The following is a 16504-nucleotide window of genomic DNA, read 5'->3' on the forward strand; positions in this document are numbered from 1 at the left end:
GAGGTACATTATGGTATTTTGAAGAAAAAAAAAACGATTGCGCGACTTTAATAACAATACGTACATTTTATTTTTTGTTTTAGCAAATTTGCATTTTAATCCGTTCAGTCAGGTTGGAGTTATTGCCTTTTTCGATGTTTTTTGCTGTTTTTAATGTTATTTCTTTCAAAAACCTTCTCCTCTGACACTACTGGACCAATTGGAACCAAACTTGGTATGAATATTCCTTGGGGTATCCTGCATAGAACTGATATGGAGATTTTTGATCAGTCGAAAAACATGTCCGCCGTTACTAAAAATATAACATAGGGGTCAGACAGTAGTTTTCCGCATATATCTCCAAAACCGTTAGGTTTAGCCAAATGCTTCCAACAGCTGAAATGATCCTCATTATTAAGACTACAAAGGGCTTGAGGGATAAAAGTTGTCAGACGACCCTTGTATGAGTTATTCCCCTTGAAAGGGGAAAAATGACGGTTTTTTAACAGTTTTCAGCAATATCTGGAAAACTATGATAGATAGAAACTTCAAATTGCTGAAATGATCCTTATGACAAATCCTATCAAAGTCTTCTAAAGTCAAAGCAATTCAACCAAGTGAGGGATTCCGGCTCCTGGGAGCCTCTTGTTACAATTTCTTTTTTATTTGTTTCTTGTTTAATTTTGTTTTGAGGATATTTTACAAATTGTAAATAGTATTTAGCTTTTTCAGTTTATAGGGGACAAAAGTGGGACAACACCCAAAAATCAATTTTTTTTAATTTCTGCAATGTCTCACATTGCAAGCGGTTCAAGAAAGCCACCAAAACGGTGATACTTCTGTAAAAAACCTTTTAGTGGTCTCGGAGGGTATTTGCTGTTTTGTATTTAGGTCACGCGCTAGTGCATTGTTGCGTTTTATCATATCCGTATTATTATTTTCTACTGGAAGCAGAACTTTGTACTTAAAAAATTGAATTTCAAGATATTTTTGTGCAATATTGTATCCAATCTGTAATCTGCTCTATTTGAAATCCGATTTTCTGAGATGCACATATGTGCACTGTGAGTTAGACAATATTAGTAACAGAACAAACATCACCCAGCAAAACTGCTAACTGTGAACAACTTTTTTTAAAGGCTCATACGGTTTATTCCCCGAACGCCTACTGGATTAAAACAACATGTCATTAATTTTATGGATTAAGGGGCCATCTAAAGGGGCATACAATTAAAGTTACCTGTATTTTTTTGTGAATTTATGTCAAATTCTACACATCTATATCTAATAGATGACAACAATAAAATATAAAATATAAAAATATAAAATATACAAATATAAAATATACAAATATAAAATATAAAAATATAAAATATACTCATATTATCATCAAAGATTAAAAATTAATTTATTGATGATAATATGGCTATATTTTTTAAATTTTACATTTGTTGTTTTCACCTATGAAATATATTTTTATTATAATTATAAAAGACTAAATGTAAGATTTCAATTTTATTTCATTAAATGTCACATGAAATATAAATAAGCATACAACATAAAGTTATAACAATAAATGACATACAGACATACATTATCAGTACAGCACGATTCCACTGTTTTCAATTTCATGTTATCCAAATGTTATATGTAATTTAATATAAATAACAAACCAAAACCAAACATCCTCAATGGCGTCCATGGGTATAAGAGGAAGAATAGCAGCACGTCTCACTAACGTTTTCACATCATTGTTGTCTCGGTACGGTATTTGTAGTCCACTGGCTTGTGTCTTTTTCCAGATGGCCTGTGCGTAATGAAAGAAACATCCCTTAGTATGTACGCCTGGAAACACATCTTTGATCGCATTGTGAGCAGCTGTCTCGAAGTCTAGATATGCATTGGTTGCAGTGAATTGAAGTCCATGTTCTGCCATCTATAATAAAAAGTATACATTATAATTGATGTAATTGTTACTTGTTATCAATTTACAAAAAACTCTTATAGAAAACATGTCAATATAGTAAATTCTAAGTATTTATCTGCAAGCCTAAAGTCATAACAGTTACAAAAATGTGTAATTCACTTGCACTTTTTACACAATTTTTAATGGGATTTGTCTCAATCACACTTACTCCATATCTCATCATTTTTTATTTTAAATAAAAAATGTGTATATGTTTTCTAAATACATTTAGTGCTTACCTTGTCATGTAGTAGAGTGAAAAAACGGGTGTAAGTAGCTTGACTTTTTCCTGGTAGGAAAGCGTATACAACTGGTGTCATTTTGTCGTCGATAAGTATGTGTATGGTGTAGATTTGGTAAAAGAGACTAGGGCATGTGTAGAAGGTACCATCACAAAAGAATTTGTCAGTAGTGGCTAAGTCTTGAAGATTTTCTGTTGTTGCGAATGCAATCATTCTGCTGGTTTGGTGTGTGTTATCAAATAGTAAGAATCGGTCTCCTGTTGCTGTTTGTGTCCATTTACCCTCGAGTCTGATGTCTGTTTGAGTCTTTGGTAGTGGTGGTGTCTGCTTACGTCGAGCTCTGTAAAGTGATGACTTAGCGGAGTTGAAAGTGGGCAGATGTTCAACGACTTCTCTAGTAGTATTATCCCACTCATCGTCTCGAAGTTTGTTGAGTTCTTCTGTGAATATAGTAGGGATTGGTCTGACCTCCTCTAAGCAACGTTTGGTAATTTGGTTCATAATCTGTTTTCAAACAACTTCTGCATGATCTGCTACATGACTACGTGGTTGCCTTTCAAAACCAGTAGGTATGTTGTTAGCTGTTGATAATGAGGCTGAACAACCTGGACTTATGCACCTCCAAAACACCTTGTCAGGTGTCCTGCGGTTAACTCTGTACTACACATTATTAAATTATGAATGTCTACTTTTCAATTACAGGTAATTTTACAGGTAAATTAATAATTACACACCCCTTGAGAGGCCTCTTAATCCCTATACCTAATGAGATGATGTTCTAATCCAGTAGGCGTTCGGGGAACACACCGCTCATACTTGTTACAAATGAATGTTTAGACATTTGTCAAAGAACACGCGAAATGTAATAAGGATCCCACAAATAATGTATTACTGAATTCTTTTTTTTTTTGGTCATTTTATGCTGTGATCGGTACCTTCTTTGTGTAATCCGTAATCTAAAAAGTATTGAATCTATATAATGTATATAGGTATGTCATAGACGATACCTCTAACCCAAAAGTATTGAATATGTACGATCAAAAGTTTTGCGCATTTATTTAAATTTCCCTCTACTTGCTGACCTATTCCTTCACTCGTATGAGGCTGACTCTATAGCTGATCTGATCAGAAAGAAAGAAGATCGTTTGGCTAGATTCTTTAATCTCAGTTTCCGCTATATAGATGATGTATTATCGTTAAACAATCCTATTTTCGGGGATTTGATACATCGCATCTACCCCAAAGAACTTGAGATAAAGGATACTACATACACTGTGAAATTAGCCTCATATCTGGTCCTACACTTCGATGGTAAAGGAAAACTATTGACCAAAGTTTACAACAAACGTGATGACTTTTTATTCAGAATTGTCAACTTTCCTTTTCATCTCTGGCAACATCCCTTCAGGGCCTGCGTATGGAGTTTTCATATCACAACTCATACGTTATGCCAGAGTTTGCCGTAACTACGCAGGCAGACTTTTTGTATCGCGCTAGACTCCTTACTATTAGACTTCTGAAGCAGGATTATCTAGTTACTAGATTGAAGTCATCACTACAGAAGTCTTATGGTCGTCATCATGAACTCGTGGATCGTTATGGTGTATTCATCTGCACAATGAAAAGTGATTTGTTCAACGTGTCAGTTTTCCTTTCCTCTTTCGTTACCCCGGACTTGACTTTTTATGAGCAAATCGGCGGCTATTTCCAGAAAAGCAGATGACGCTTACCCTACCGGTACATCTGGTCCATGCTCCCAGTTTTTTGTGGATTCCGAGTTGCTCATTTATTTTTGTTACTTTGTATGTATGATTTTAGTTACTTTATGTTCTTTGTTGTGTATGTCTGTTTTCCATGTCTGGTCTTTGTCCCTGGATAACATTCTTTTGATTTCCGCTATAGTGTTGATCCCTTGATTACTCTTGAAGATGCACACCTCATATTATTGAGAATTTGCCAAAATTTTTGCAATTTATGTCACTTTTTGTCATGAATGATACATACTTTATGTAATCTGTAAGAACTAATATAAAACTTTTCACATTGTTTATATACATACCATATTTTGTAAGGGGACTTAACAGATTACTATCAAAGGTTTTTAGCAAAAAGAGTTTTTCTTAAATCAGTCAATTAGACCACTTTTAGAGAGAGGAATTTAGTTCTGGACTGGTTCATTCAAACCTCCATTGATTTTTCTGCTGTTTCGGGATGAGGTAAGTGGTCCCTGTAAGGAGAAAAGAGGATGATTATATGAGGGCAATGGTTTTAGACAGTATTTTTAAAACAAAAATTTCAAATTAAAATCTTTGATGAAGACCATGACATTTTTCATTGTATCGCAGTACACGGTGTGACCTTTTCATTGTATCGCAGTACACGGTGTGACTTTTTCATTGTGTCACAGTACACGGTGTGACCTTTTCATTGTGTCACAGTACACGGTGTGACCTTTTCATAACAAATTTGATACAGTAGTTTATCATGTAAAAATCTTGTGGCAATGTTTCAAGTCACAACTATAAATTTCACTGCTGAAATTTCGGAAATTTGAAGCATATTTCTCTTTGGGAATGGGGCTTTACAACCCTAATTTTGGGCCCCATTCCCAGAGACTAAGGTAAAAACAATACTTAAGATACAAGAATCGAGTATGCCAAGGAGGAAACCTGTTTCAAGTTTACGATTTTATTTACACAACAGGTGAGTTCAGTCTAAATATTTCACATTTTTTCTGGCATACTGTTTGATCAATTTGAAGAGAGTGGTGTCCAACTTGAAGTGTCCTCACTGCAAATATCGACATCTCATTGATGGTCTTCGATAGGTTCTTAATCCATCCTTGGCCAAATTGAATTTCCTATTTTCCATTTTCTTGTCAGGGAACCTGCAACACGAAGCATTGGTTACAAGGCTAGGCATCTGTCCTTCCGTGCACTTGTTCGTCACACCTTGTGAAGCGCTCTTAAGCCTATAAATCTCAAGGGACTTAGATAAAATTAATGCCAAAGGTATAATTATGATATAAGTATCAGTTGAAATACATGTGTATTGTCTTTCAGTGTATTGTTTGCTTCTACTGTTGAGGATTTTATCAAAAGTACAAGACTGATGGTAAAATACCAGGTTGCTCACCTTACTTAAAATAACCGCAGATATCCGTTACCTGAAGATATGTTTGTTGACATTTTCAAAGGTTTTGTAAAAGTGTGTCGCCTTCTTCCTATGTAAGTAGAAGATACCTGGTGAACATTAAAGAAAAAAGAAAAAAACATGATATGTCCAAAATAATACGTGCAAATATAATACGCAACACAAGTAAATGAACAACTCGGACTCCACTAAAAACTTGGACCAGATGCACCGGTAGGGTAAGCGTCCTCTGCTTTTCTAGAAACACCCGCCGCGTTGCTCATAAAATGTCAAGTCCGTTGGTAGACGAAAGAGGAAAGTAAAACTATGACACGTTGAAAAAATCAGTTCTCATGGTGTGGATGGATACACCGTAATATAATCCCGTCCATGAAGACTAATTGTAAGAAGTCTAGCGCGGTACAAAAAGTCCGCGTAGTTACGGCAAGTTCTAGCATAACGTAGGAGTGTGATATGAAAACCATACGCAGGTGCTAAAGGGATGTCGCCACAGATGAAAGGAAAGTTGATAATACGGAGTGAAAAGTCGTCGCGTTTGTCGTGTAGTTTGGTCAATAGTTTTCCTTTATCTCAAGTTCTTTGGGGTAGATGCGATGAATATAATCCCGAAAATAGGATTGTTCAACGATGATACGTCATCTAGGTTACAGACCACCAATTCAACCAATGAGCATTTGGAACGTAGGCAAAAATAGTCCTACGCAAAAATTACCCCTGTTTCTCATAGTGCTGTGAAAAAAGTTCTCATCTTATTTTAAAAATTTAAACAGTTTCTGTACATTTTATGGGTGCATTTTGCTTCTTGTGATGTGAAGCCTAATCTCCACAATGATTTCTAAATATACCCCTATCTTGTGAAAACACTGGGATTTCCCATGCTATTTATAGACACTTCACTTCCGGTGACCAGTACTGTACTGCAAGTCTGCTAACCCCACATGCCATTCTGAGGATTGTGAGCTGATATATAGTCCTCTGAAGGTTAAAGTTAAGGTAAAGTCCAGAGAAGCCATCGAATATTGTGAAATTTGCATAGAAGCCTATGGGAAGTGGAATTAGTGGTTTCTAGCCTCTATACAGCGGAAACTAATATTGTTTTTGTGTCGGGATTTAAATTGAACACGGGAAACATAAGTATAAAGAGTTGAAAAATCCTAGATTTAATGCTATTGTATTTTGATAATATTCTTGAATTGTAGGTTTCGAGAAGATTTTTCGATTTTTTTCAGGATCCACATCGAATTAATATCACTACAGGAGTGATAATTGTGATAGGACTGGATATCCTCTTTGACAGCTGTAAGTATATAGAAGTTAAGAGTAATGAAAGAGGTTTGGTGGTACATTTAGCAGATCCAGCTATGCAGCGTTGTTGTATGGATTCTTGTGGAGTTCCAGTACATAGACGTTACGACACAACCATCTTTGAAATACCGAAAGAGTATAGTGCAGATTTATGGTTTTCCACTATCTCTTCTTTTGATAGTGTGGTAGCAATATAGGTATTATTACTGCTATTATTTTCTACATCTACCTCTGATAATAAACGTTGAATGTAATGCGTTTTGCAGACAAAATCAATGTTGTTTTGAGCTTTGCCAGGTGGTGCGTCAACATATTTGTCATGTTTAGTACACAATGTTTTTGAAAACTGATTTAGCATTGACACTCTTTGACCTACTTAATACATTCATACGTTTCAAAATTAGACTTCACAAACTTTACCCAATCTACAGTGAGTTAATGTCTTTTTGTTTTCGCTTTAACCATTTTCTTGCATAGTCCTTCACAAGAATTTTTAAGTTATAATTCCTATTTATGGAGCGTGGTTCATGGTACATTGGATCTATTGAAAGGACCGCACGGAGAGATTTGTTTTCTATAATGTTTAAATCTCCCGTAATGACGTGACAGGAAGGACCATATTTGAATGGGGAGTTTTTGCAAGAACAGTCAGGATGTTTAGTCTTGAAGTCCTCAATCTAGGTGAATTAAAGGAATATGAAACAATCGGTATTTATTTGTCTTTGAAATACGGGGGAATTTTGTTCATGACGTTTTTGTGATGGAGGATGTTAGCCAAATTAATTTAGAAAATTGGGTGCTTATAAAATGTTGGCATCCGTCGTCGTCGTCGTTAAATATCTTTCAAAACTCTTCTTCTCTGACACTATTTGACCAGTTGAAACCAAACTTAGTGTGAATGTTCTTTGGGGTATTCTGCATAGAAATTATATGGAAATTTTTGATCCGTCGAAAAAATTGGCCACAGTTACTAAAAATAGAACATAGGGGTCAGACAGTATTTGTTTCGCATATATATCCAAACCCGTTAGGTAATTCTGATATGCAATTAAAGTGTTCAGCATAATGAGATCTATCTGCGGTCAAATTTTCGTTTTAAACTGTTAAGCCATGTTGGATTTATTGCACTTTTTCAACATTTTTTTTGTGTGTGTAGGCGTGGGGGGCTATTTTTAATATTATTTCTTTCAAAAATCTTCTCCTCTGACACTACCGGGCCAATTGGAATCAAATTTAGGTTGAATGTACCTTAGGGGATTTTTCATGGAACTGATGTAGGGATTTTTTATCCATGGAAAACATGGCCGCTGTTACTAAAAATAGGGGTCAGTCAGTTGGTTTTTTTTTTGGCGAGGGGGGTTTGTTTTGTTTTGTTTTGTTTTTTGTTTTTTTGTTTTGTTTATTTTGTTTTTTGCTGTACTGATTTTCATTTAGTTATCTTTAGCCACGGGGAAAAGGATGGTTTGGATTAAATAAAACTGTTTTAACCCTGCTTCATGTTCATGGCGCTTGTCCCTTGTCAGGACATGTCACTTTTGAAAGGTCTAACGCTGCGATTGATAAAAAGTTCATATTTAGCTTATATTTCACGTTTGTTGAATACCTTGTAATTATTAGAATAATATAATGTTTCCTGTCAGCCAAAATACTTTAGTGTGTTTTCCCATCGTACTGTAACACTCTAACCCGTCGTATATTTTCTGAGATAAAAATCCACTGATTGAATTACGTATTTACGTCTGTAATGCAAATAATTTAGCAAATATTCGCAGTCTTTCAAACTTGACAGAAAAATCGCTGTAGAACCTGTAGTATCCTTTGCGTACAAGATGGTCGTTATGTCATTATTTTATAGTTTATAAATGAAATGAAATTATTGTACTTCTAAATACAATAGACTACGGCTACTGGTCAGAAAATAATGAACTCGTCCGAAATTGTTTTTGCGCATGAAAACCGTCTTTATAGTACATATCAGCGATCCTCGGAGGAATTCGTTAGTAAAAACCAAATCCAATGTTTGTGATCCAGTTAAAGAATAAATTTTAATGTATATATCAAAATACAATATATTTTTGTTACCCTAAACTCGTTTCATATGACAAAATTTTTGTTTCTTGAATCAAACACATTTAAAAAAAAAATGACAAATAAGGTTCAGGAGTGAAATTTGTATTTTAATAATGTAGCCCTGGATCAGCTTGGAAATCATTTATGTCTATACATGGAAGAGCTGTACAGTCTGAGTCAGATGTAGTTATTATGACTGAAAATCATCTAGATGACGATAGTGAAGATGTGAAAGCTATAGTGTCAATAGAAGGGTAATTTTATAGACTTAAAAATACGTATGGAAAGCTTGATACTCACCCAATAAGTTAACTAACCTGTCGAATAATCTCATTCGTAAGGGATATAGTTATATTTAAATCGTTAAGGATAGCATTTTTGGTATTAACATTGATTCGCTAATAAGGTCTTTACATAGAAATTAAAACGCCTATTTTTATATCCGTTTTTGCATGATATTGGTGGTCATTATTGTGATTCTTCTCAACCCCGCATGGGAAGAATTGGGATTGATACGATGGGAAAATAACTTTTTGTAGGTTAAAACTGGTCTGGAGCTGGCATGTCAGTTAACTGTTAGTCTTTAGTTTGTACATTTGTGTACTTTGTGTTTAAATTCGGTTTGTTTGACAAGTAACTCAGACCGTTTTGAACTGATTGTTAGGTGTGTTTAATCGTGTAATATTTTTCCACAGTAGCCAGATTTTAAAGGGGGCGGGTTGTGAGCACGCCAAAGTATTTTCCCCTCCCCCCCCCCGCATTTTTTGTGCCTGTCCCAAGGCAGGAATTTCTGGCCTCTGTATGTCTAATTTCGTTTTCATTTTTAGTTTATTTTTTTTATGTTACTTGAATATATAGGGGTAACTATTTCGCTGTATCTTTGTATTATGATATTTTAGGGCCAGCTACAGCCTGCCCTGTGATATGAGGTTTTTGAAGACCAATGGGTGGCCTTGGGCTGACATTTTCATCCCAATGGGATCGTTGTCTCTTTGACATATACACCATACATATTTTCGTTATACTCTTCTTGTGATACATAATTACATACGTCAGGTTAAGTATGAAACAAAAACATGAAAAAGGAAAGAGGAAATTCACATTAATTTAAAACTTAAACTTTTATTTTCAAGTCTCATAAATCAGAGACCTTGAGTTTGTTTTAAATATAAATGGTCCTTCAATTATAAACGGCAAGGTACAATTTAGGACCATTGTAGTATTAGTTGTAAACGGTATCTGTTGTGATCATCGTCATTGGAGAAAATCACCCTTTAAAAAAACGATTTTTACCAGTTTACTGTTAAGGGGGATTGGTCCATTTTGATCCGTCGAAAAGAATGACCTCCGTTTCTAAAAATAGAAGATAGGGGTCTGGCAGCAGTTTTTCGCATACATCTCATAATCCATTAGGTTTAGCCAAATTCCGACATGGGATATAAGTGTTCAGCATGCTGAGATATATCTGTAGCCATTTTTTTCGGTCATATATTGGTATCACCCTGTTTTCGTCGTCGTTTTCATCGTTGGCGTCCGTAAATTACGATAACTTGAGTAAAACTTATCCGATCATTTTGAAATTTTAACACATTGTTCATAGAAACATGGCAGAGGGCTCTATAGTTTTGGAGGCTTTTTACTCCGCTACTCAAAAATTCACAACACTCTAACCGAACATAGACTACTTGGGATGTATTATCCGAAACTAAACCAACAATTTATGCTTCTCGGAAAGCTAGGTTCAGTATCTACTAAAGCCGGAAACTAATCATTGTGTAAATTTTATTAAAATAACATTATTCAGCATCATACTCCAGGCTGTCCGAATATTCTCCAAATTCGAAACGATGTGTTCTGTAAAAAAAGTAGACACATTACCTTAAAGGGTAGAGAGAGTAATCAAGATTCTTGCGGAAATCAAAAGAATGTGATCCAGGGGCAAAGACCAGACATGGAAAACAAACACAACAAAGAGCATAAAGTAACTAAAATAATACATACAAAGTAACATAAGTAAATGAGCAACTCGGACTCCACTAAAAACTGGGAGCATGTACCAGGTGCACCGGTATGGTATGCGTCCTCTGGTTTTCTAGAAACACCCACCGAGTTGCTCATAATAAGTCAAGTCCGGGGTAGACGAAAGAGGAAAGGAAAACTATGACACGTTGAACAAATCAGTTTTCATGGCGCAGATGGATACACCGTAACGAACCACGAGTTCATGATGACGACCATAAATTTTCTGTAGTGATGACTTCCATCTTGTAGCAACATGACCCTGTTCCAGGAGTTTAATTGTAAGAAGTCAAGCGCGATACAAAAAGTCTGCGTAGTTACGGTAAGCTCTGACAACGTATGAGTTGTGATATGAAAACTCCACACGCAGGTGCTGAAGGGATGTTGCCACAAATGAAAGGAAAGTTGACATTTCTGAATGAAAAGTCATCACGTTTGTCGTAAAGTTTGGTCAGTAGTTTTCCTTTACCACCGATCTCTAATAGTAGTCGATCTCTTTCTGGAGGACAGTGAACTCATGATAGCGATGCTTGGTGGTATGATCAAATAGGGATCAAGGGGGGGGGGGTCCATGGGCCATAGGCCCTTAAAATGCTAATAGACTACCCGAAAAGATGGGAAGGCCTGGGTGAATGGCCTATTTTTGATGTCCGTCGTCGTCGTCCTCGTTAACAATTTTTCAAACATCTACTTTTCTGAAACTACTGAATGGATTTGGATGAAACTTAATACGATTTCTTCTTAGGGTATCCTGCACAAAATGACCGTTTGGATTTGAGATCTGTTGAAAAAAATGGCCGCCGTTACTAAAATAGAACATGGGGGTCTGACAGCAGTTTTTTGAAAATAACTCAAGAACCGTTGAATTTAACCAAATTCTGACTGGAGTAAAAGTGTTCACCATGATGAGATCTATCTGTGATGCAATTTTGGTGAAGATCTGTTGACCCATGTTGGAGTTATTGCCCTTTTTTGACGTTCTTTTGCTGTTTTTGATGTTATTACAAAAATCTTCTACTCAGAATCTACTTTACACAATTTAATGGAAGTTGGTATTGCTGTTTTTTAGGGATATCCTGCACAAAAATGATTTTTGATTGATGAAAAGAAACATGGCTGCTGTTACTAAAAATAGAACAAAGGGGTCGAAATACATTTTTTGCAAAAAACTCAAAAACCGTTGAATTTAGCCAAATTCTGATGGAGAGTAATATTGTTCAGTAGACGAACTTTTTTCCAAAATTTTCAAAATTATTTGTTGCCTGTTGTAGGATTTATGACCCCTGAAACAGATGTGTAGAACTCTCTGAATCCAATCGCAATAAAATTTAATAAAAGTTTGCATAATATTTTTTGAGTTTCCTCCACAAACTGATCATCTAAAATTTTTCATCAGTCCAAAAAACATGGTCGTCATTACTAAAAATAAAACATAGGGGTCAAAATGTTTTGGTTTTTTTTTTGGTTTTTTCCCCTCAACTATACAAGAATAATGAAAATGAAAGCTACCCATAAGATAAACATGATTTTCTGACTTGAGAGGCAGTATTGAATTTATTTTTTAGGTGGCCAGTTTCAAAATGGCTGCCATTTACACCATTTTCACCAGTTGCTCAGATTCTATCTGTAGCAAACTAGGTGTTTCAAGTTCAGTAGTGATTACGAAGGATTGTTCTTGGCGGTCGTTTTCCCACTAAGCCTCCTGATATGAATGGTTATGATGAAAATTCTTGATTGTCGTAGTTTAACTTCACTTTATGTTCTTTTTCAGAAAATCTATACTGGGCTAATGCCTCCTCAGACCTGGTGCATTTTCAACATTTTATAGTGTCTTAGATACTTTTTTGAACTTACAGCATTCTTCAATATGTACTCTTTTTCAGCAATTTTTTGTTAAACATAGTAACAAAGCACGATACCATTACTTACTTAGTTAATAGGGTATGGTTAATCAGGTGAGCGATCCATGCTTTTCGAGAGCCTCTTGTTTGTATAAAAATAATGCATTATTCATATAGTAATATTTCATGTCACAATCCAATGTGAAAAATTCAAGCGGTATCTCTGCGACACTATACAGTCTCGTCAAATTTATGGGCTCGGCTTATGTGTCACATAGCAGACTACATGCACAAACTGCACGATGTTTTTAAATATGATTTATACTGTCACATATATAATTTTTCGGAATATAATGAATCTTGTTATGATGTGTAATCAGTCATGATTTATTTTTGTTTGAAGTTAACTAGTATTTTTTCTTCCAACTTTGTCAATTTATACATTTTGTGTGTGTGTGTGTGTGTGTTTGTGTATGTGCTTGTATGATTCTCATACATAGAACTCTCCATTTATTGGGGGGTGAGAGAATCAATCAGTCTTTTCATATTTGATAATAAAATCTTAATTTTTCATCATATTTTATTTCTATTTGTTCACATTTCATGAAATTTTGCATTGATGGTTTGGCGACGGATTTGACATTTTAACCGCTTCCGTACAGTTTGGCGCTTAAATGTGACAAAAAAGATTTTTTTTTCTCATGATTCCTCATAATCTGGAATGATTCAACAGGTTTCAAGTATAAAATTTGTGAAGGCACATATATGTTTTGTGGGAGTGTCGTCTCTTTGACACATCCTTGTTTCCAATTTCACTGCCGGTTTTCCTGAAATGTAATTCTGAACTAACAACTCCTTTAGTTCAATGTAAGGTTTCTAAACAAAGAGATTAAACACGATCACGAAGTGATGAATTCAGTCCTAAGTGTAAGTCAAGAAGAAATCTCTATCCAGAGAAAAAAAACGTCAGATTTATTTTGCAGTGGCTTAATGTAGATTTGCTGTCTGGAATGAGACACCCCCCAATGTTCCTTGATGAATAACATTAACAAAGGAGGTTCACTATCCATGAACGCAAAGTTTACTTATGATGGTAAAATTGTCTGTAAACCTGTTTACTATTCGAAAGGGCATTGGGTAATACATGGTGAATAAAATCAATAATAATTGATAATTATTTCAGATCAAGAACGTGACTATATACAAAGATGGTAAGCAAGTATATGCAAGACCAAACAGAATTAACACCATCTGTCTTCCTGGTGACAGTGAGCCAGCTTCACATCATAATACAGCTATTTATCAAAGAATTTGTCCTAGAATACTTGGACAACATGGTGGTGAACTGTTAATACATCATTGAGTATTTAGAAGAAAGCTAAGTAAAGGAAGAGCTTTTAAATACCTTCCTGGAATGATTGTTGTTGGAACAGGGGTAAAAAATGTTAACTTTAGAAATCAGATACCCTTGAAAAGTGGTGTATGGTTGATGTAAATGTAAACTTCTGAGAAATAATCAACCCAAGTTATATGTATAAAGATTGGACTTTTCATTACCATTTTGAAATAAACTGTTATAGGTCAGAAAAATGATCATAATATTTTTTTACTTACAGAGTGTAACACAGTCATAAAATAAATAATCACATAGATAGTCGATCTCAGTAATTTTTTTTTAATTTGGTCTGCTATAAAATGATTTATACACATTACTCTATTGAATGCACAACTATATTTTTATCATGGTAAAGTTGACTGATCAGGATAATCTTAATTTTTTTATACGACGCCAAAATATAATACATTCGTTTAACGGCTTGGACTTTCGGTATCTTGGCTTGGGCTGTCGGTATCTTCGTCGTTGTCCGTTGACGACACTTGGTTTTCATGCTAAAACTTGAAAATATTAATTTGAGGTTCTTGATAAAATAGATTACTGCATCCCGCAAAAAATGCATGTTTTTTTTTGTTTTTTTTTGGGGGGGGATTTTGTGGTCCCGCCCATTTTTGATTAAATTTTTGAATAAGCAAAAATTATCAGCGTGACAAGATGTACTTTTGTTAATTGAACTGGTCATAGTACAGGAGTTATTGGCTTTACATGATATTTATTTTTTTCTGTTACTATCTTTTTGTAAGTATCTTTCTTTAGTAGACAGACAAAACACTTTTCATCTACCCCGGACTTGAGTTTCGGCGGGTGTTTCTAGAAAAGCAGAGGACGCTTACACTACCGGTGCACCTGGTCCATGCTCTTAGTTTTTAGTGGAGTCCGAGTTGCTCATTTGCTTTTGTTACTTTGTATGTATGATTGTAGTTACTTTATGTTCTTTGTTGTGTATGTCTGTTTTCCATGTCTGGTCTTTACTGATGAAGTGATCTTCAATGGAAGGTATACTTCATATGTATTAGATAGAAATTGTTAGTCATCATGTTATACAAGTTGTGTTATTATTAGATTATTTAATATTTTTTCAACGAGAGGGAGTTTCTCATGCTCATCTCGTCTCGCGGCAAAGCTCATGCTCATCCGGTCGAGCGGCTTTGCCGTGAGACGAGATGAGCATGAGAAACTCCCGCGAGTTGAAAAAAATATTTAATAATCTGGTAATCTCTGTATTGTTGAATTGTAAGTTATTAGTTTTCTTTCATTTTCAGTAGTCTTGACCTAAATATGTAAGTTTTGTATGCGCTGCAAAATTTCCTTTTCGGGACTATTTTTCGGCGACGTGCTACGTGATACACATCATTTGAAAAAAAATCGGTTAATCATGACAGTCGCGTTTAAAATTTGTGGAATAATTTTGGGATTTATTCATTCTAATCGGGTAAGTTACTGTATTTAATCATTTTCCATTGTAGACTAGAAATATTACCACAAATTAGCCTTTATTTCATACGCAGTAAACAAAGAGACGGTTATTTGAATCGTCAAATATTCCTACGCTGTTGCTTATATGTCACGCGAGGACATAGAAACTAGCGATAATTTCGGTCGACTGGCGTGTGATTGAAAACGTACAGCAAGATCAAAGGGATTTTAAACAAAATAGTGATAATCTTTAATGTTGATAAACCAAGGCAGCACTGCTTACAACTCTGTCATTGTCTATTTGTAGATTACGTTTACTTTGCTTGTTTTGAATGGTGACCATATGATATTTGAGAATTGGAGAACAAATATGTCAGTGGAAATAACAAGGCATATATCTACTATTCTGAATCAAAGGATTTGGTGAAGAAAGAAGACGGAGATTTCACAGTTGAGTTCAATGTTGATCTGAGGTTATCTTGCATTCCTTCTAAGGAGAACCCTACAGATTTACTTTCTAGAAGTCTATCTGCCTAGGATTGTATGTTCAGTAGAGAAATATTTCTTTAATAGAGGAAATTTTTGGTCCTCACCAAATTGATCTTATGTCTTTAGACTCTAATGTGATGAGGAATGCGGTTGACATAACTTAGCGTGATTTTACTCCGTTTCCAACTCCAGGTTCTGCAGGTGTTAATGTGTTTTCTCAGACTTTGTGCCCGTCTGATAATTTGTACGTCCTTCCCCCTCTTGCGTTGATCCTTCCAGTTTTGAGTTTTTTGAGAGACCAAAGAGTTAGATTTTGCACCATGGTTATCCCCAATGAAGATGTTGCACCCATATGGTGGCCTTTGATTTGTAATTCCCTGGAAGACCATGTTGTTCTTGGTAGAAGAGGGGAGTTAGCTGTTTTACTCATGCCGTCTAAAAAAAGGTTTTGTTCCAGATAAAAGGGGACTTAAGTTTGATCTTTGGGCAGTTAGGTTGAAGTTTCAGTAAAGTTTTGACAGATTTTTTGTCTAGTAGTTTAGCTTCTGACACAGTATCTTCTTTAGTGAGTCAGTTGAAAGTTACTTTTGATTCTTTTGGTAGGAAGGGTGAATGGACATACTCTGGT

General features: G+C 35.2%; 1 protein-coding gene and 1 pseudogene across 1 annotated transcript; one reads left to right on the top strand and one right to left on the bottom strand.

The window, feature by feature from the left end:
- Positions 1-1598: 1598 nt before the first annotated feature.
- On the bottom strand, positions 1599-2692 carry LOC148623513 (uncharacterized). Its single transcript, XM_088571139.1, has 2 exons — positions 2185-2692; positions 1599-1915 (listed from the first exon to the last, which is right to left on the bottom strand). Exons 1-2 carry the CDS (start codon positions 2686-2688, stop codon positions 1613-1615), a joined length of 807 nt encoding a protein of 268 aa, XP_088427265.1. The 5' UTR covers positions 2689-2692; the 3' UTR covers positions 1599-1612.
- Positions 2693-5265: 2573 nt separating this feature from the next.
- On the top strand, positions 5266-15924 carry LOC148623514 (uncharacterized; annotated as a pseudogene).
- Positions 15925-16504: the final 580 nt, after the last annotated feature.

This window comes from Perna viridis, chromosome 2 (genome assembly GCF_037379345.1).
Source record: "Perna viridis isolate PV_CMFRI_1.1 ecotype Kerala chromosome 2, ASM3737934v1, whole genome shotgun sequence".
Classification (NCBI taxonomy): domain Eukaryota; kingdom Metazoa; phylum Mollusca; class Bivalvia; order Mytilida; family Mytilidae; genus Perna; species Perna viridis.